This window comes from Peromyscus maniculatus, chromosome 22 (genome assembly GCF_049852395.1).
Source record: "Peromyscus maniculatus bairdii isolate BWxNUB_F1_BW_parent chromosome 22, HU_Pman_BW_mat_3.1, whole genome shotgun sequence".
Taxonomy (NCBI): domain Eukaryota; kingdom Metazoa; phylum Chordata; class Mammalia; order Rodentia; family Cricetidae; genus Peromyscus; species Peromyscus maniculatus.
The window spans coordinates 42,727,220-42,749,479 of NC_134873.1; the positions used below are offsets into that span (position 1 = coordinate 42,727,220).

Below are 22,260 nucleotides of genomic sequence, written 5' to 3' on the forward strand. Positions count from 1 at the left end.
GGGAAAGGGGACATGAAAGACTTGATGACTTTCTCTCTAAAAAAAAAAAAGCCACACATAAATGGGGTACAGTTGGAATAGAATGTTGCTGAAGCCTTGTCCTGGGAGATGGAGAGTGTCCCAAGAAACCGAGGTGGTCAGGAGTTTGTAAAATAGATTGCTGGGGCCAGGGAAATGGATCAGTGAGTACACACACAGCACTCGCACAAAGACCTCAGTTCAAATCCTCAGCACTCAAAGTTAATCATGTGGTGTGCATCTTTAATCCGGGTGTCCCTACAGTGAGTGGGAGGTGGAGACAAGGGAGTCCCCAGGAGCCTGTGGGCCATCAAGCCACATGTGCAGCAACAGACAACAAAGAGACCCTCAAATGTGGTGGAAAGCAAGGACAGACTTCATAGTAATCCTCCGACCTCCTTCTGAGTCACTGTCCGAATTGCTGTGAAGAGACACCCTGACCACAGCAACCCTTACAAAGGAAAGCATTTAATTGGGGCTGGTTTACAGTTTCAGAAGCTTTAGTAGTCCATTTTTAAAAAATTTTTTTTTTGTTGTTTTTTCTTGTTTTGTTTTTCGAGACAGGGTTTCTCTGTATAGCTTTGCGCCTTTCCTGGACCTCGCTTTGTAGACCAGGCTGGCCTTGAACTCACAGAGATCCGCCTGGTTCTGCCTCCCGAGTGCTGGGATTAAAGGAGTGTGCCACCACCGCCTGGCCAGTAGTCCATTTATCACGGCGGGGAGCATGTCAGCACACAGGCAGACATGGTGCTGGAGAGGGAGCTGAGAGTGCTACATTCTGATCTATAGGCAGCAAAGGGGAGAGAGACCGGACCTGCCAAGGGCTTTTGAACCCTCGAAGTCCACCCCCAGTGACATACTCCTTCAACAAAGCCACACTTCCTGATTCATCTAACCTTTTCAAGGAGTTCCACTCCCTGGTGACTAGGCATTCAAATAGATGAGCCTGTGGGGGCCGTTCTTATTCAAACCACCAGACCTCCACATGTGGATCATGCCATGCACATGCCCCCGCCACACACACATAAAGATCTTGCCTTCTACAGATGCAGTGCCAAATAATCTTAAGCTAACCATTCTTTTTTGTTTGTTTGTTTTGTTCTTTTTCGAGACGGGGTTTCTCTGTACAGTTTTGGAGCCTATCCTGGATCTCGAGCTGTAGACCAGGCTGGTCTTGAACTCACAGAGATCCACCTGGCTCTGCCTTTCCAAGTGTTGGGATTAAGGGCATGTGCCACCACCACCCAGCTGTGAGGGCTGTTCTTATTCAAACCACCACATGGATCATGACACACACACACACACACACACACACACACACACACACAAGATCTTGCCTTCTACAGATGCAGACAGTATCAAATAATCTTAAACTAACCATGCATATCATCATACCTACAGTAATAAGAATATTAAAGAAACCAAATTCTGACCTAGGTTTTTAGCATCTTCCTCGTTCATCCTAATGTTGTCCAGTATGAGCTTCACGAGGTTCTTCAGATTACCCAAGCTGTCAGTCAGACCGCCTGCCAAAAGAAAACAGACCAGCATTTGTCTCTCGCTGGTGCCGTCATTGTTTACTGTGACTGTCATCCCTATTACCGATCGGAAGATTTTAGTTATCACATAGGGCAGCCAGTGCTCACGATAGTCACATAAACATGGTTGTTTTGTCAGAAATGGAGGGGAGTGTACTTAGCTGTAAGCCTGCTGTTCAAATAGAGCAGAATTAAACAGAAAGATAAAGGATAGCCAGATGGGGTGCTCGTGCCTATAATCCCAGCACTTGGGAGGCTGAAGCAGGAGGATTGCAGCAGGTGTGAGGCTAGCCTGGGCTACATATGAGACCCTGTATTGAAGAAGGAGCTGGGAAAGGAGAGGAGAGAGAAGTGGACAGAAGTTAGGTGGGAAGAAGACCAGAGAAGAAAAGAAAGGAGAGAAGACAGAAGGACAGGAGGGAGAGGAGGGGAGAGGAGGGGAGGGGAGAGGGGGAGGAGAAGGGAAGAGAGGGGGGAAGGGAAATGGAGAGGAGGGGAGAGAGGGGGGAGGGAAGAGGAGAGATGAGGGAGGGAAGGGGAGAGAGGGGAGAGCAGAGGAGAGAAGGAAAACATAAAATAAGTAAATCGTTGGCAGCTGAAAAGTTCCAGAGAATCATCAGTTGGAGGCGGGAACTGCAGAGAGCCTCAAGGCAGGTGAAATAAAGGACTGAGGAAAAACAGAGAAGGTAAGCCAGGCTTGGGGATGTGCCCAGGAGGTAACAAGCGTTAGAGACATTACCAGAAGTCTCAGTGTTCTCTAGCACCTGCCCAGTGCCAGCCAGCCTTAACGATGTCCTTCGGATGCGCCCATACCTGGCAGCCGTTGGGTCTGCAGGTGGTGAATGCTCAAATTCTGGAGGTTTGTCACGGACGTGATGTGCTGTTCGTCATCGATGGTGAGGGGGCTGGCTTCCACCATGAGGGACTGGATGTTCTTACAGGTCCTGAGGACTGAGCTGAGGCTCCCGGCCACGGCTGTGCATTTCTTGATGTACAGCCGGAGGTTGGTGGCAGAGCTGAATATCTTCCCCAGATGTTTGATATCTTGTTTATTCAACTTGCTGATATTCCGGAGCGTGACCTCTAGAGTCTTGAATTCCTGCTTCCAGTTGAAGAACAAAGACACAGCCCTGCTGGGGATGTAGGTTTCTGAGGGGCCTTCCACGCGGAGGACCCCAGGGCTGCTCTCCCCAGCCTTGTGCTGTGGCGCGGTAGCTCTTCCATAGACGTTCAACTTAACGAAGTCCAGTGCACTCACACAATTCGGCAAGCATTCAAAGAAGTCAAATAAGTAATCAGGGATGTTCTCTGAGTCGATGTATAAACTTTTCCCACTAAAGAAAGCTTCAAATTCTTGGCTCAGGACTGATCTAGAGATGCTCTCGGAGAAAAGATTGATGCCACACTCTACGAAAGAATTTACGTTGAGGGCTTTCAGGTAATCTTGCTCCGTGGCGGCGTTTCTCAGGCTTTGTAGAGATTCCTGCCTCCAGAGAGGTCTCTTTGTGACAGAAAGCCCTTGCAGGCTGCCATGCTGGTATACCACTGAAAGGTGCCGCATGACAGCCCTGGTGGCCTCTGTGGATGACCCACACGTGTACAGGAGCAGATTGCCATACAGGGATGTGATGTCAGAGATGGAAACCATTTTCTTCAAATAGTCATTCCCCTTGCTCACCTCCTCTGGATCCCTGGACGCCAACAAACTGCTAAGTCTTCGCCCTGCCGTGTATTCCTGGAACGATTTATGGAAGAATTTATACTTGGGCGTCAGCCTCTGCGCGGTGTACTTACAGAGGAGGCCGGTTGTCACCAGGACATCCTCGTTCGTGCTGGCCAGATCCTGGGGTTCAAAAGCAAACCTGTGGGAGAACACACCCTCCAGGGCCAGGTCTCCGCAGCAGTCTAGGCTCCTGAGGAAGTCACGCTCCGTCCCGCCTCTGTGTCTGTACCGGTTTTTCTGTATCAGGAGGTCGTAGAAGGTTCGGAACAGCATGGTTTGAGTGTAAGCTCGGAATTCCTTCCTGCCCATCTGGATCGCGCAGGTTATCACCACGAAGAGAGGGGTCTTCATCAGGTTCCCCAAGTACCTGGACTCCTGGATCTGGAACAACAAGCCGTCCGCTAGCTCCTTGACCAGCACTTTTTGGATGAGGAGCTGGGCACTGTCTTCTGTCATATCCCCCACCTCTGCCGTCAGGGCGCCGACATGTCTGACGTGTCTCAGGCACTCGGTGGTGGTGGTGACAATGACCATGTTCTTGAAACGATGGTTTTCCTTTATCAGGGCTTCGATTTCTGGGCAGTTCTGAGGCTGGAATTCATTGTAACCATCGAGGAGAAAGAGGACTTCCTGGTGCAGTTTCAGTAGCATAGACATGAACCTTGGCTTGCTAATGGAGTCGGAGACGTGCAGGAGCTGATCACACAGTGTTTCAAACAGTCCATGCCCTGCACTGCTCAGGCGGACAAAGAAGACCAGTTTGAACCTGTTCAGAGCCCTGCACTCCCCAGAGGCCCAGAGCATGGCAATTCTCTGCAGCAGGGTGGATTTCCCTTTGCCAGACTCTCCTTCAATGAGGCAGGGACTCTGAAAAGCCTCCAACAGACTGCCCAAGGTTAGCTGCTCCACGCGGTGATGACGGTGGTCCTTCCTCCACAGGACAGGTTCCGTGAAGGTGAACTTCAGATTAAAAATGATGTCTATATCTTTACCCAGGGGATAGAAGTTCAGAAAGGAAGGGCTGTTGTATAAGTATTTTAAATTCTGAGCCAAAACATCCAAGTCTTCTTCTATGTTCTGATGAAAAATACCTGTTAGAGAAAAGGCAGTGTTAGAGAGGGCTTGATTCTGCATCTCCTCTGTGTGTCCACTTGACACAAGCTGGACTCATCAGAGAGGAAGGAGCCTCCCTTGAGGAAATGCCTCCATGAGATCCAGCTGTAAGGCATTTTCTCAATTAGTGATAAACGAGGGAGGACCCAGCCCACTGTGGGTGGTACCACCCCTGGGCCGGTGGTCCTGCATTTTATAAGAAAAAAGCAGGCTGAGCAAGCCATGGAAGCAAGCCAGAAAGCAGCACTCCCTCCATGGCCTCTGCATCAGCTCCGGCCTCCAGGTTCCTGTCCTGCTTGACTTCCTGTCCTGACTTCCTTCAGCGATGAACGGCAATGTTAAAATGTAAGCCAACTAAGCCCTTTCTCCCCACAGCTTGCTTTTTGGTTGTGGTGTTTCTTCGTAGCAAGAGATACCTTAACTAAGACATCCTTGCAGCCCCGGGCTTAGGGGGATGAATGGCAGGAGGTGCCAAGAACCAGCTGGGGGTGACTTGGACTTTCTGCCCTGGTTCTAAGATACCACAACAGGCTGCAAATACCCGTCGATTTCCCCCAGCACCCTTCCCTTCATTCCATCTTCTCTATCTTTCCTTTCCCCCTTCTTGCCATCAAATCTTACAGCAGCAGATTGGAAATGAGAGGAGCCTTTGTCTTCTTAGCTAAGGAAAGTGGAAGATGTGGCTGAGAATGTGGGATGGGGTAAACTGTGGCCAATGACACAATGTATTCGTTTCAAATAATTAACATGAGGAGTTGGAGGTATAGCCTGATGATGATGAAGTGCATGGGAAGTAGAATGGTTACTTTTCCATGGCCCTGCAACATGAGATAGACAGTCAGCGGGCCACTCGCCCACAGATGACTGACTGAAGGATTGCTGGCTTCGTCTATTTGTGTTCTAGTTAAACAGAGTATTTATATATAGCCCAGCCTGGCTTCAATCTCCCCATCCACCTGCCTCAGCCTCCCCAAATCTCCCATGGCAGCCAACGCCACCACACCCAGCATTCCAGTTCGACTTTGAGGTGAGACTGTACTTAATTCATTTCTTGCCCAGCTCTGGGGTTATTGATATGGCTTCACCGTCAAGTGTCTACTGTGAATGACTCAAAGTCCCTGGCCAGCAACACAAAGGTGGAGGACAAGCTGAATGCTATGAAAGGGACTGTGGGTGTTCCTAATGGTTTGTTCCTTTTGGTGGGACAAAGGCGAGCAAAACAACACTCACCTTGTCCAGTTAAGTCCTGATACATAGTACGGTCCCATTTTTCAAGACTGTTAAGAAAGAGGTTGCAGGCCTCTGAGCCTTTCTTCAAAATCATATGAACGATCCCGCGGGCAGCGTCTTGCTCCACCTTCTCACAGCAAATGACGGCGACTTCTTCATAGTTGAGAACGTTCAGTGCGAACAGTTCGTCTGAGATTTGCTTGATAACTGTGATGCCCATCCTCTGAATGAGGGCTTGACTGTTTTCCTTTATGAAGTTCACTGAAGAGATGGAGGTAAATATTTGTTCGTTTATTTTAATCTACATGAAATATACATGCCTGTCACCAGCGCACCAAGGCTGCATATTTTCCATCTCCCTCCCCCTCAGGCTCATCTTGAACTTGACATTCAGATGCCAGATGCTTGACATTCAGGCCCTCAAGAAGTACTTTGCAAGCAGGGAGAGGTGGTGGTGCACACCTTTAACCCCAACACTCAGGAGGCAGAGGCAGGTGGATCTCTGTGAGTTTGAAATCAGCCTGGTCTAACTAAACAAGTTCCAGGACAGCCGGGACAGTTACGCAGAGAAACCCTGTCTCAGGAAACAAAACAAAACAAAGATGTGTTCTGCAGAACGCCACAGCCCTAACTTTGGTCAGTGAGCCAGATGGTTTCCCTTGGGTGGTTACGTTAGATGGGTGATTTTGTCCACTTATGCAGAGTCGATAGTGAGCACCAGGTATAGTGGTATTCACCTTTAATCCCAGACTAAGGAGGCAGAAGCAGGTAGATCTCTGTGAGTTTGAGATCAGCCTAGTCTACAGATTAAGTTCCAGGACAGCCAGGGCTACATAGTGAGACCCTGTCTCCAAAGTGGGGGTGGGGGAGTGGGGACCAGAAACAAGAAAATCTCTAGTAAAGTCACGGTAGCAAAAACATGGGTTTTGAAGTAATGCATGGCCCCATCCTCCAAGCACAAGAGCCATTACCATCTTAATTGGAACAGGAGACCCTCACGATATGGCACCTGTCGATAGTCTCCCGCAGGAGGAGAAGTTGGGGGGATCATTAGGCCCTGACTGAGATGGCAGCTACTCTCTCCTGTGTCCCCCTTCCCAGCCTTCCTGCCTCCATGTCACACTGACTTGGGAGGTGCTAGAATAGAGTGTGGAAGGTTGCCTGGAGGAGGGACTCTATACCTACACGGGGAGTCATCCTCCATACTTGTTACCCCTCACCTGGGCTCCGACAAGCAAACCAACAAACTGGTGGAATGGTTGGTTACTCGAGTGTGTTCCTGGGCTCTGCCTGGGGTGACCAGATGTTCACATTTCCCCCAGGGAAAGTTAATGCAACAGCATAGGCTCGGCCACTTTTTAGCATCTGCAACCTCTGACAACTCTCCTTTGAATCTGAAATCCCGCCAACTGTAACAGCCAGGCTCTCTGGGGACAGGACATCCCCGTTGTAGCATTTACCGAGCCCAGTAAGGGATTCGCTATTTCTACCGTGGCCAATTTCAAGATAACCATATATGTTGACTCGCTAGCAAAAATCTGAAAATTCAACATTTCACCACGGAGAACCAACTGTAGCACATACTCTGTGTAACCTGGGGAGCTGTTAGGAGAACTCTTGTACTTCATCCCATACAAAGCAATATGTCAACATGTTCAGTCCTTATCTTCCTGTCCCAACTCAAAGGAAGAGGTGTTTTGTTGTTGTTGTTGTTGTTGTTGTTGTTGTTGTTGTTTTGAGACAGGGTTTCTCTGTGTAGCTTTGGAGCCTGTCCTGGATCTTACTCTGTAGACCAGGCTGGCCTTCAACTCACAGAGATCTGCCTGCCTCTGCCTCCTGAGTGCTGGGATTAAAGGCGTGCGCCGCCACCGCCGCCGCCACCACCACCCAGCGGAAGAGGTGTTTTATCTTTCACAAGTTTTAGTCTTTTCTGAAAAAGACCACTACAAAGTATTAGACAGTATTCAGTCTAAGCTCTCTCATTTCTCCTGGTTTCTAGGGAAGCTATATCATTTGTGTGTGTGTGTGTGTGTGTGTGTGTGTGTGTGTGTGTGTGTGTGTGTGTTTCTGTAGTATCTTAAATTATTTTTGCGTTTGGTTTGGTTTGGTTGGCAGTACTGGGGATTGGTTGAACCTACAACCTCAAGCATGGGAGGCAAATTCTCTACCACCAAACTACAGCCCCAATCCTGGGTCTAACTCTTAAATACAGACAAAACCATGCCCAGGTACTGTAGTTCACCGTCTCAGTGATAGCTCAAAGGCACATCCTCCTGGTCTTATACTCTCAGTCTGCAAGTTTTCTTTGTATAGTAGGTTATCCCTGGCTTTTCCATCTCTCATGACTAAGTGGAAAGTGAAGATGTCCCTCCCAAAGCCTCCAAGTCCACTCTGGTCCAAAATGCACCATCAGGCAGCCCAACTCCTGGGGTCTCACTCCAGCTCCTCCACCTCACCACTGCAGATCCCCACTGCTGCCATGAGGAGAACAGCTGTCTACAAGTCCTGTGAGGGAATCCTGCTGCTCTCCCTCTGGGATCTCATCTGGGGAGAGCCCTGGCTGTCCTGGAACTCACTATGTAGACCAGGCTGGCTTTGAACTCACAGAGATCCGCCTGCCTCTGCCTCCTGAGTGCTGGGGTTAAAGGTGTGCGATACTATGCCCTCATGTGCAACTGGGTTTTACATTAGTAAATTAAGTTTTAATATTGAAATTCAGTTAAATCGCCCCAAGTGGTTAGTGGCTATTACACTGGATAACACACTGGTATCAAAATGGAAACAGTTAATTTGAGGAGCACGTGGCTCTGTACCATTTCTCTGAAGTGACTGGATGTAGTGTTTTGGAGTCTAGAGGGAAAATTATCCCTGAACAGGTGATGGCCAGAACACACACTTTAAAGTACAACCTGGGCACTCTTGAAGTCTTGCCCCATCTATCATCTGCCTTTTCCCCATAGGCTTGCCATGTTTTAAAATAAATTCTCAAGACAACATAAGAGTATTTAACTGAGAAGCCCACAGATAGTCAAATGCAAGCATGAATTGATATATTGATAATGCCAACAATATCCATAGCTAGACAGATATTGTTTGTAGGGTACTTACTTGTTCCGAGTCAAAGCTCTCCACTTTCCTTGATCTCAGTAGACGATGTGTTTTTCCAAATGGGAACGCCAAAGACTTCTCCTTCCCATGAAGCCCGTGTTCATCCCAGGAAACTAACGAAACAAAAACAAAAATGCTCAAACGAAAGGACTGGAGTTGCTTCTTCTCAAGCCCACGCTTCTTTTCTAGATGAGAAAATGATGATGGCCCAAGCCATGTAAAACGTGCTCAGCGATGACTCAAGTCCTTGCTGTAGAAATGTGAGGACCAGATTTCTATCCCCAGGAACCATGTAGAAATCTGGTCCTAGTACAGAAGGCAGCTAGAGACAGGCTCACTGGCCAGCCAGTGTCACTAGTTAACTAGTGGTACCAAGTTTAGCAAACCATATTGTTGGGAACAAAAAGGTAGCGACACCATGGCATTGAGAAAGACACCTGGCATTGGCCTCTGGAGTCTACATGTACACACACACACACACACACACACACACACACACACACACACACTTGCTCTAAGTGGGCTATTTATGGCCAACTCCTAATGAGAACCCAACTTGCCTTGAGATAGACCATGGTCCAGTGGAATTTCACTAGCACCTCAATTACTTCCCACTGATGCCAATCAGAGCCAAGAGGATAATTGAGATTGAAGTATCAAAAGATGGAGCCGGACCTACTGGCTTGAAACCAGGAAGTTACAAAGCCATAAGTAGACAGAGAAAGTGGCATAAGGAAGGAGCCTTGAGAGAAAGAGCCCGAAAATAAGATAGGGGTAGCAAAGGAGGACAAGCAAAGGTCTGGTCTCAGGTTAGGATTGAACTCGGATTCCAGATCTACCACTGACAAGCTGAGTCTGTGATAACAAGGCACTGTCTGGTACACAGCAAGATTCCCTACAGTGAAGTCGTCCCTCCATGTCTGTGGAGGTTTAATAAGGATGGCCCCCATAGGCTCATATATTTGAATGCTTAGTCCTCAGGAAGTGGAACTCTTTGAAAGGCTTAGGAGGGGTGACCTTGTTGGAGTAGGTGTGGCCTGGTTGGAGGAAGTGTGTCACTGGGGGGTGGGCTCTGAGGTTTCAAAAGCTCAAGCCAGGCCCATTGTCTCTCTTCCTGCTGCCTGCCGATCCAGATGTTGAACTCTCAGTTGTTTCTTCAGCACCACATCTGCCTGCATGATGCCATGACGATAATGGACCAAACCCCTGGAACTGTAAGCCAGCCCCAGTGAAATGCTTTCTTTTGTAAGAGTTGCTGTGGTCATGGTGCCTCTTCACAGCAGTAGAACAGTAGCTAAGGCCATATCTACCTTTCCCAGAAGAGGAAAGAATGAGTCCTCCATTGACTGGGTCAAAAATGAAAGTGAGAATAGGAAGGAAAAAAAAAAGAAAGAAGAAAGCACAGGAAGAAACCATAAAATTTCCTCTATTTTTATGTCAGCAGAATCAACTCTCCCCAGAGTGGGTCACCTACTCACCTGTCTGCTAAAGCAATCAACTAAAACCACTGCCCAGATCATCAGGAGAAGAGCTCAGAATATTTTGAAGAGGCTAAGAATTAGTGTTCAGTTTGGATACTGGAAATGTTGTTCTTACCAACAGAATGACAAACAGAGAACCAAATCAGGGTGGATTAACTAATTATGAATTGCCTTTGAGAATAAAAATCAACACATAGCCCTGGATTTCATGTGCTCTGAGTTACCCACCAATGTAAAGACCTGGGCTGTGGGGGCTGGAGATGGCTCAGCCTTGAAGAGCATTTGTTGTGCCTGCAGAGGGCCTGGGTTCAGTTCCCAGCACCCACAGCTGTAACTCCAGTTATAGGGGATCTTCTTCTGACCTCAGAACGCATCAGGCATGTACAGGGTGTACATAAAGACAAGCATGCAAAACACTTGAAATAGGGGACTGGAGAGATGGCTCAGAAGTTAAGAGCATTGACTGCTCTTCCAGAAGTCCTGAGTTCAATTCCCAGCAACCACATGGTGGCTCACAACCATCTATGGTGATATATGGTGCCCTCTTCTGGCATGCAGGCAGACCACTGTATACATAATTAATAAATAAATTAAAAAAAATACCACTTGAAATAAAAATAAATAAATCGGAACTGGAGATGATGTAGCAGTTAAGAGCACTGACTGCTCTTCCAGAGGACCAGGTTAAGTTCCCAGCACCCACATGGCAGCTCATAATTGCCTGTAACTCCAGTTTCAGGGGATCCAACACCTTCACACAGACATACATTCAGGCAGAACACAAATACACATGAAATAAAAAGAAAAATAAATTTAAAAATAAATAAATAAATCTTGGAGTAGAGGGTGGAAAAAAGTGTAAGAGCCAGAGGATCAGGGACTTTGCTGTGCAACTGTATTTCCTAGTAACATCAAAAGCTAAACCCATGAACCAGGCAGTGGTGGTGGCACACACCTTTAATCCCAGCACTCAGGAGGCAGAGGCAGGTGGATCTCCAAGTTTGAGGCCAGCCTGGTTTACAGAGTGAGTTCCAGGACAGCCAGGGCTACTCAAAGAAACCCGTCTCAAAAAACAAAAAAAGCCAGGTGGTGGTGGTACATGCCTTTAATCCCAGCCCTCAGGAGGTAGAGGCAGTCAGATCTCTGTGAGTCTGAGGCCAGTCTTGAGTTTGAGGCCAGCCTAGTCTACAAAGTGAGTTCCAGTACAGCCAGGGTTGTTACACAGAGAAACCCTGTCTTGAAAAACAAACAAGCAAACAAAAAAAAAAAAAAAAGAAAAGAAAGGAAGGAAGGAAGAGTATCTATACCCATGAAGTCTTACAAACATGACCTCCCAAACATGAGCTGAACAAGGCGAACATCAGTGAACATGCCATATTGCACAAGGGGAAAAGTTCATGAGGCCTCAACCCCACACAAAGAACCACAGACAACACAGTAAAACTGGGAGCCAAAGGTAACTCTCCCCCCGGCACACCAATTGGTTGTCCAGTACCAAAAGGTTAACCCTGAAAATATACATACAAGTAACATTATAAGGACTCAACAGGATGTATTTGGGAATATAGATGTATATACAGATACATATATGCATTCAACAACAATTGATGAAGAAAGAGCCTGTGAATTTGAAGGAGAGAGGGGAGGCAAGCTATCCTAAGAATAACTGAATTATGTGGAGGAGATCCTTTTTTTTTTTTCTTTCCAGAGCTGAGGACTGAACCCAGGGCCTTGCACTTGCTAGGCAAGTGCTCTACCACTGAGCTAAATCCCCAACCCAGAGATCCTTTTATTATGGTTGTACCTTGGCAAATAATAATTTCTGATTTGAAACATACAACATAGCCAAGTCTGGCCTGGGATTCACTGTGTAGCTTAATCTAGTCCCAAACTCGTGCTAATCCTCTGGCCTCAGGCTGTTCATTGTTAAGATTACAGGTGTGAGCTAACCATATACAACTTAAATGATAATGTTCTTACAAATCATTAAATGACTTCCTCAGAGAACTGAAATTCCTCTTGACTCCTGTCTAGGGAGTCTTTCCCATAACTCATGCTGAAATCAGGGAAAGAACTCACATAACCGGGAACAGAGAGGCACCACACAGAATGGGCATGTGTGTGTATTCAGATTTGACATTGCAGACTTCAGCCTGAACCCTCGTTCTTCAGTTTACTGGATGGCTGCTTCTAGACCTGCTACTTCATCTTTCCGGGACATGCTTTCTTGCTTTGTAATTTTTTTTTACATTGATGTGTGTGTGTGTGTGTGTGTGTGTGTGTGTGCGTGCGCGTGCGCGTGCGCGCGCGCGCGCGCGCGCCTGCGCAGCCACAGCATTTGTGTAGAGGTTAGAGGACAACTTGTAAAGTCGGTTCTCTCCTTCTGGAATAGTATATGTGTCCCAGGAATCAAACTCTGGTCAACAAGCTTGGTGACAAGTGCCCCTACCCCGCCACCCCCACCCCCTTCCCAGCATCTCCTTAGCCTCTGGATTATGCTTTCTTTACTGAAATATTAGCACTCATATTATCTGCCCCCAGGGTTTGGACTGTTGTGATGATTAATTGTGGAAACAATTAGAGCAGAGGTGTGATTTGTTTACTGTTCTCGTAAGATAGACTTTAACTTAAAATGTTCTTAGGTCTCCTTTGGACTCCAGCCATCTCACCGAGTGCCGTTAGTGTTATGCAAATAACCTAATGTGCGTCATGCGGACCAAAAGGAAACTGTCTAGGGGCACCAGCTGGACTAATGGGAACCCGGACAAGCAAAAAAAGTTAGGGGAGGTTTGGAGGGCATATGGGTGGGGAATCCTCAGAGAATATTATAGATTTATATGAAAATGTCCTGGTATTGTTGAACAATGAATATACACCAATTAAAACAAGTATTTAAAAATTACGAGCAGAATTACAGAAGTGTGATAAGCTGTTAGAAGCAGAGACAGCCCATAAGATTAGAGCCTAGTCCTGCAGCTGATTATTGTCTGACCACAGCGAGTCTTTTCCACATTTTTCACCTCTACACCAGGCTACCTGAGATCAACTGAGATAATGGCTGGAAGCGGAGCATCACACAAACACCACATCATACAATGGGGTCTGTAAAGCGCTTCCTATAAACACTGGCCCACAAACAGGGATTTTCTTCCCTTCTCTGTCCAAGTTCAAGTATCTTGTCAAAGGCTCGGGAGATAGGATGGACCAAGCAGTCTCCCTCTCCCTGTCAGCTCTGGGTTTCCTTTCCACAGTGCCAAAAAGCGTTTTCAAAGTCTTTTTTGTCTCAGACAAAATACAAATGCATCCCCTGGTGCTCAGTATACTTGAAACACCAATGCAGAAAATCCTAGTTAAACTCCAGCCGACCAAGTCAACAACCCTCCTGCCCCCACCCCACCCTGCCCACCCCCGCCCCCCCCCTGCCCACCCCCACCCCCAAGATCTCCCTGTAGGCAAATCAGCCCAGTGGGCCAACCATTCACTGCAGGAAAACCTCACAGACACAAGGTTTCAATGAACCTACACTCAGATTTCAATATTTGGCTCTGAAAGTGACTTAAAATCCATTCCCTCTCCCTGAGGTACCTGGCCAAGCAATCCAGTTGCCTCCTTCTCGAAGCGTGAAGGAAAGTCATTTTAAAAATAAGTTTCTTTTCTTTTCTTTTTTTAATCTACTTGAAGTTTAACAGCAAGGCTGTTCCCGTTGATATGAAATGCTCTGCTCAACGAGCAGAGACAGCACAAAAGAGGAAGTGCCCGGGTGGGTTTTTCCTTTCTTTCGAAGCATAGTAAAGGTGGTTGGGACACTCATGTTAGCAAGAGGCGTGACTGACAGAGGAGCCCGGAAGAGGGACTTTGAACTTACTTGTTCTTTCCTGCTTATTCATAAGGTAAAGATTCAACAACTGTTGATTTCTTCCGAGCAAAGGGAATGAGAGAGTTTTATTGGAGCCAATTATGAGTGAACACAGCCCAGGAAAACAGGATACCCCAAGTTCCAAAGTTCCAAAGTGGTAACTGTTCCATGGTGCGGTTTTGTTGTTGTTGTTGTTGTTTTGTTTTGTTTTGTTTTTTTTTAATCTTGGTGTGTGTGTGTGTGTGTGAGTGTGTGTGTGAGAGTGTGTGTTGTTTTGTTTGAGACACACTCTCTCTATGTGGCCTTGGCTGTCCTGGTACTCTCTCCGTAGACCAGGCTGGCCTCAGACTCAAAGAACCGCCTGCCTCTGCTTCCCGAGTGCTGGGATTAAAGGCACACCACTATGCCCAGCTTAGTTTCAGTAAGTTTTCATATTAATGGAACAATAAATCAATCAAAGTCACAAATCAGCATAACTTCAAATACGTTGGTAGAAACATCAGATAGGCAGATCCCAGCAAAGAAACCCCTGGCTTCAGATCTGAGGCCATTTTTAGCTTCTGGGCTGTTAGCAACTAGTAATCTGCTTTGTTAATACATCCCAAAGGTTTTGCCCAATAGGGACTTTTGGGTCAGATGCCAAAGTGGGTAATAAATGGCTTCTAAAGTTCTAATGAGCTTCTGTCTAGGACCCTTAGTCCATGTGTTTTAGACATTCAGTATGGTTTTTGGTTTGTTTTTCTTTCATTTTGCTTTGAGACAAGGTCTTGCATTGCTCAGAATGGCCCTGGACTTTTTTTTTTTTTTTTTGGTTTTTCAAGACAGGGTTTCTCTGTGCAGCTTTGCGCCTGTCCTAGAACTCACTATGTAGCCCAGGCTGGCCTCAAACGCCTGGCTCTGCCTCCTGAGTGCTGGGATTAAAGGCGTGCGCCACCACCGCCCTGGGTGGTGCCTGGATAGATCCTGCCGAGAGCTAGGATCACAGGCATGAGCCACCATGCCTCCCTCTTTTTTCATGGCAGAGACTGAGAAAGAATGAGAAGTAAAATGGGCTGGTTTGGTTGGTTAAAGCATATTGTCACTGAGGCAAGCTTATTTCTGTACCTTGATTTCTATAAGGCTTCCAGCAAACCTATGCTCTCGGTCATTGGAGTCATAGCAAGTTAGTCCAGGCTAGACTGATCACCACTATTAGTTCACACTATTGATAATGCACAAGAGATCCTCCTGAACACACAAGCTTGCGCTGGCACACAAGTATTCAACATCACTGATTATACCAGAAAGCTAAGACCCACTCAGCTGGAAATAGAGAAGTCTCCACTCTTCCGCCAACAGTGTTCCGGCATGCCCTTTCCTCCGTCTTTGCATAAACTACCGGTGACTTCTTTTTTAATATTACCCAACTACCTGTTTCGAAAAGAGCATTCTGAGCAGGGCATGGCGGTGCACACCTTTAATAGTAGCATTCTGGAGAAGAGGCAGGCAGATCTATGTGAGTTCAAAGCCAGCTTAGTCTACACGATGATTTCCAGGACAGCCAGACCTATATAGTAGAGAGACCTGGTCTCAGAAACGAAAACGAAAACAAAACCAAAACCTATTCTGACTCCCCCTCGCCCCCATTCTGACTTTTTAACCCAACTGACCATGTAAGTTTGCCCCAAGTGAGGTCTCACACTCTAACTCCGTGGTTCTCAACACGTGGGTCACAACCCTTTGGAGGGGGTCAAATATCAGATACCCTGCATTTACATTGTAAATTACATAATGTAAATCAGTTATTTACATTATGATTCATAACGGTAGCAAAATGACAGTTATGAAGTAGCAACAAAAATAATTTTACGGTTGGGGGTCGGCACCACGGGAGGAGCTGTATTAAAGGGTCGCAGCGTTAGGGAGGGTGAGAATCACTGCTGTAGCTTTTCTAGCGGAATGTCCGGGGTGTTTTTCAGTATTTGCAGCTTCTGCTGGTACCTGAACTCTTCGATATTTAAAGGCTCTGTGTGTACGTAAGATCTGTGTACATGTGTGTACGTATTCGTGTGTGTGTGTGTGTGTGTGTGTGTGTGTGTGTGTGTGTGTGTGTGCAGATGCAAGTGCCCCCATGTCACGGCATACGTGTGGAAGTCTGAAGACAGCTATGGATGTCAGCATTGGCTTCCTTTTCATTTGAGGCAGGGTCTGTGTTTGCTGCTGTCTCACTGAGGCTTCTGGGAATTCTCCTGCCTCTGACTCCCATCGTGCTGCGCAAACACTGGGATTAGACACACACTACTGCTTCTGGTTTTTATGTGGGTTCTGCATGATTTGAACTCAGGCCCTCACACGTGCCCAGGAGCGCTTTATCCACTGAATGGCAGCCCCTGGATTTTAAATTGTTAATGAAATTTGTGTGTAAATGTACAGTCAAGAAAAAGAAAAAAGGAAAACCTCGGCCATCGAGATGGCCCGGCAGGTGAAAGCATTCCTGCACATGTTCAGTCCTTGTCCATCCCAGGAGCCCTCAGCAGAAGGAGAAAACTGACTCCTGAGATATCTTCTGACCTCTGACATTGTGTACACCATGGTGATGGTGAGCATGTGCTGGTACCCAAGGCTTTGTGAGAGCAAGACAAGTATTCATTCTACCAACTGAGCTTCATCCCAACCTGAGTCATTCCAAATGAACTGCTATATACCCATTAGACAAAATAAAAGGCAACATTAAAGTTATGAAAAATAGATGAGCATTACCATACCCTGCAGTCCCAGCACTTGTAAGGTAGGGGCAGGAGGAGGATCAGGAGTTCAAGGTCATGCTTGGCTATATACTGAGTTCAGGATCAGCCAGGGTCACAGGAGACCTTGTCTCAAAACCAAGGAATACACCTGGGCAGTGGTGGCTCACTCCTTTAACCCCAGCACTTGGGAGGCAGAGGCAGGCAGATCTCTGTGAGTATGAGGCCAGCCTGGTCTACAGAGCAGGTTACAGGACAGTCAGGGCTACATGGAGAAACCCTGTCTCTAAACAACAACAATAACACACACACACACACACACACACACACACACACACACACAATCGAGCTCATGAATTAAAAAATAGCTAGGAGCTGGGTGGTGGTGGCACAGTCCTTTAATCCCAGCACTCAAAGACAGAGGCAGTTGGATCTCTGTGAGTTTGAGGTCAGCCTGGTCTACAGAGCAAGATCCAGGACAGGCACCAAAACTACACAGAGAAACCCTGTCTCAAAAAACCAAAAAAAGAGACCGGGCGGTGGTGGCGCACGCCTTTAATCCCAGCACTCGGGAGGCAGAGGCAGGCGGATCTCTGTGAGTTCGAGGCCAGCCTGGGCTACAGAGCGAGTTCCAGGAAAAGCGCAAAGCTACACAGAGAAACCCTGTCTCGAAAAACAAATAATAATAATAATAATAATAATAATAATAATAATAATAATAAAAATCTGGAATTGACATGACTGTAATCTTAGCTACTACTTGAAGATGAGGCAGGAGGATTGAAGGTTTGAGGCCATCCTAGTCTACTTAGTGGTACCCTGCACTGAAAAATACATGTACAATAAAAGCAGGAGCAGCAGCAACAGCAGAATAGGGCATGGTGATACACACCTTTAATCCCAGCACTCCAGAGGCAGAGGAAAATCTCTATGAGTTCGAGGCCAGCCTGGTCTACAGAGTGCATTCCAGGCCAGCCAGGGCTACACAGAGAAACTTTGTCTTAAAACAACAACAACAACACATAGCTTAGTGCTGCTCTCAACCTTGATCAGGTAAACTTCTTCTCACGATGGGAAGCAGCTAATTCAGAAACTCCTAACTAGCCAAAGTGCTTTGTTATGAGATCCTGTCTCAAAATCACGAAGAAAACAAACAAAAACTGTGGGGTTCTGACAGAGGATTGAGGTAGTTTCAATGATTATTTCAGAATTTAGTCTGAATAAGCCAGTCCTCTCAACCAATATTTACAAGAAAAAAAAATGAGATTATCAAGTTAAATATAGCATTGGTACGGCTCCCTTCAAGTCAATAAGCCTACTGTCCAAAGGACCAACTAGAAAAAGACTCCAGAAACAAAGTCAATGGTCTAAAAAATCCTGCTTGGCCTTTACAGAGATGAATAAACAATTAACATCAATAGAAAAGCCCCAGGCCTCTCCCCCACATAAGCATCAGAGGGAAAATACTTCGCAGGGAGATCTCAAAGCATTAGAACTGGATCATGGAACCAGATTTTCAGGGTTCCTGGACGTCCTGTTGCTTCTATTTGCTATCTCTGTGACCTTTGGCAGCTGATTTTTTTTTTTCCTATTTCCTGCTCCTTATCTGTAAGGAATTCTTGGAAGACTGCAAGTTCCTATTTTATGGGGTTCTTGTGATGACTGAACAAATGAATGTAAACAACTTATGGTAATGCCTGGCAGCTGGAGCATGAGCAAGTGCGAGAGCTATTGAGTATCGTGCGTGCGTGCGTGCGTGCGTGCGTGCGTGCGTGCGTGCGTGCGTGTGTGTGTGTGTGTGTGTGTGTGTTACGGAGGAACCCATTACTGGTGTGCATCTAATTGGAGTTTTGGAAGGAAGGGAAAGAGGACAGAACAGCAGCAATATTAAAAGAGGTAACTAAAACTTTCAAGACTGATAAAAATCTTGAGACTCAGATTACTCGATAAATTCCAAGCTATATTATCAAAAAACTTATCATATTTATTTCTGTATCCATACTCTGAACATAAAAAGGCAGCAGTATATTTAAAGTAACTGAAGAAGCTGAATGGTGTTACACACGCCTTTAATCCCAATATTTGGGAAGCAGAGGCAGGCAGATCTCTGTGAGTTCGAGGCCAGCCTGCTCTACAGAGTGAGTTCCAGGATAGCCAGGGCTACACAGAGAAGTCCTATCTCAAAAACAAAACAAACAAAAAAAATTACTACTTCTGGGCTGGAGAGATAGCTCAGTGGTTAAGGGCCGTTGGTTTCTTTCCCAGGAGTTCAGTTCCCAGTCCTGAGATCAGGACATTCACAATCACTGAAACTTCAGTTTCATAGACCCAGTGCCTTCTTCCGGGCCCTGTAAGCCTGTGTACACATGGCAGACACATGGACACAACACATGAACGAATACCATGTTTTCAATAAAGGGCCAGGCACGGTATGGCACACAACTTTAATTCCAGCACTTGGGAGGCAAAGGCGTGTGGATTTTTGTTATCTCAGACCAACTTAATTCACATAAAAAGTTCCAGACCAGCCAGGACTACACAGAGAGATTCTGCCTAAAAAAAAAATAAATAAAATACAATAAATAAAAAAAAGAAAGAAAGAAGGAAAGAAGGAAATGAGGATCAGGCCAGGGATACAGCTGTTGTTAGAGTGCTTGCCTAGTGTACAAGAGACATCAGGGTTACACAATACAATACAATAAATAAAATTCCTTCAAATTACACAATAAAATAAAATAAAATAAAATTCCTTCAAAGTTTAAGGCTATCCTTGGCTACACAGTGAGTTTAAGACTAGTCTGTGTTATAAGACAATCTGTCTCAATATTTAAAAAAAAAAGTCTGGGGCTATGACTCAGTTGGTATGGTGCTTATCTAGTTGTAGAGATCTTTTCCTTTTATTCTTTTCTTTTTCTTTTTTCTTTTTCTTTTTCTTTTTCTTTTTTTTTTTGAGATAGGGTTTCTCTTTTTAGCCCTGGCTGTCCTGAAACCCACTTTGTAGATCAGGTTGGTCTTGAACTCACAGAGATCCACCTGCCTCGGCCTCCCCGGTGCTGGGACTAAAAGTGTGCACCACCACCACCCAGTTTCCTGTGTGAGATCTTAGATTTGGTTCCCAGATCCACATAAAAGGGTATAGCAGCACATATCTTCAATCCCAGAATTTGAGAGATACAGGCAGAAGGACCAGAGGCCATATAGCATATTCAGTGTCAGCCTGGGCTTTACGAGACTCTTTCCCCCAAAACAAACAAACATACAAACAGAGATTCAAATTGAATGTGGTGGTAGCTCATGTCTATAATTCCAATATTTGGGAAGCTGAAGCAGGAGGATTTGCATGAGTTAAATGCCAGTCTGGGCTAGATGGTGAGTTCTAGACGACAGCCTGGGCTACACAGTGAGACCGAGTCTAAAAGAGAGCAGAAAGGAGTGAGTGAAGGAGAGAGAGATGGAGGGGAGGAGGTGGTTGACTTGTTACTCACTGCAAACCTGAGAACAAAATATAATGGATTACCTTTAATGTGTGAGAAAAGCTAACACTTGATCCATAATTGTACCTCCACTATAAATATCCTCTAAAAATACTAGGAAAAAAACAACAACTAAGTTTGGGAGCTGAAGAGATGGCTCAGAAATTAAGAGCAATGATTGCTCATTCAGAGACCTGGGTTCAATTCCCAGCACCCACATGGCAGTTCACAACTGTCTGTGACTCCAATTCCAGAGGATCTGAAGGCCTCTTCTGCCCTTGTGGAAACCAGCCACACACATTGTACACAGATAGGTATAATGCATAAATACTCAAATGCATGAAAATAAGTAAAACGATTTTTTTACAGAGTTTGATGGTACATGTCTGTAATTCCAGACCTGGGGAGGCAGAGACAGCTGGGGTGGGGGAGTGGTTCTCTGGAGGTCTCTGGATAGTCTAGCTTCAGTTTCAGTGAGAGATCTCATCTCAAAAAATGAGGCAGAAAACCAGATGTGATGGTGCACACCTTTAACCCCAGAACTCAAGAGACAGGTGGATCTCTGTGATTCAGAAGCCAGCCTGGTCTACATAGTGAGTTTCAGGCAAGAAAAAGATACATAGGGAGACCCAGTCTCAAGAAGTAAGATGGGAAGCAATTAGGAGGGGTACCTATTGTTGACCTCTGCTCTACACACACACACACACACACACACACACACACACACACAAACACACGCACGTGCGCACACACTGTAGCAAATTAAAGACATTTGTAGATAAATACCAAGGATAGACACTCACTAAAGGAAATATTCAAACACATGCTTTAGGCAGAAGGGGTCAGAAATTTGAATATGAAATTAGAAGTAACAAAGACAGGCTAAAATTTGAAAATGTAAATACTGATTTTACAAAACTGGATATCATTCTTGGAGGGTACAAAAGAAGCACAGGTCAGAAGTAACTGTATCAACCATATGTGTTGGTTATTTGAAGATTTGCTGAAGTTAGGGTCAAGTGTCCTTAGATTACCTGGACAGGTAAAAGATATTGAACAAGGCCAGGCAGTGGTGGCGCATGCCTTTAATCCCAGCACTTGGCAGGCAGAGGCAGGAGGATCTCTGTGAGTTCAAGGCCAGCCTGGTCTACAAAGCGAAACCCAGGAAAGGCGCAAAGCTACACAGAGAAACCTTGTCTTGAAAAACCAAAAAATTAAAAAAATTTAAAAAATGATATTGAACAAATTCTGACTTGCAAATTAAACATTGATTGCCAGGCAGGGGTTGCTGTGCACACACACACACACACACACACACACACACACACACACACACACACACACACACACACACACACACACACACACGCCCGTGCTTCCTTGAGTAGCTGTTGCCTTGCTTGCTGACTTTGACCAGATGTCCTCCCTATGCCAATTCCCTGCTGAATTACTTACCAGAGGTTCCTTGTCTGTGTATCCTGCATTTGGTGTAAACAGCTAGGATGCAAGAATGTAAAACATCTGTAGCAAACTTCTGCCCTCCAGGGTTCTCCCATTGTGCTGTAAGCCTGTATTTAAGGCCTTCCTCCCTTCTTCTGCTGAGATGAATGACCCTCTCTCTTGTCTCTGTTTTTTAATCCACAGCCCCTTGCTCAGACATGGTGAACAGGTAGTAACGTGGGTGTTACTGCTACAAGTGGAGGTTCCACTGAGAGCCGAGAAAGAAGGGACGTCGCTGAAGGACACCCGAAGAAAAGGCTGGCCGGCATTTTAAATAAAAGAGAAGGTAAGGGCCGGTGAATTGTTATGAATTGTCATGGGTGCCGCTAGCTGGCAGTCGCTCCTGGAGGAACAGTTAACTGGACTGCTGAAGCAGCAGGGCAAGACCATTAAGAGCAGGACAGCTAAAGATTTCATTCAGATCCTTGGTTTCTAATCTCTGGGGGATTTAATATACCAGATTAAAGGGAAAGACAAAATAAAAAAAAAGAAAATCT

The 22,260-nt window shown here is 46.0% G+C and overlaps 1 protein-coding gene across 1 annotated transcript in view; it reads right to left on the bottom strand.

Moving 5' to 3' along the window:
- The window catches only part of Nlrc4 (NLR family CARD domain containing 4), a 28,254-nt gene extending 14,326 nt beyond the window's left edge, over positions 1 to 13,928 (bottom strand). The window contains exons 1-5 of the mRNA XM_006990705.4: positions 13,797 to 13,928; positions 8,731 to 8,843; positions 5,623 to 5,883; positions 2,370 to 4,370; positions 1,452 to 1,544 (exon numbers count right to left, since the gene is read on the bottom strand). Coding sequence (XP_006990767.1) covers positions 1,452 to 1,544; positions 2,370 to 4,370; positions 5,623 to 5,883; position 8,731 — 2,356 coding nt within the window. The 5' untranslated portion in view covers positions 8,732 to 8,843; positions 13,797 to 13,928. The remainder of the gene's footprint in view (positions 1 to 1,451; positions 1,545 to 2,369; positions 4,371 to 5,622; positions 5,884 to 8,730; positions 8,844 to 13,796) is intronic.
- Positions 13,929 to 22,260: the final 8,332 nt, after the last annotated feature.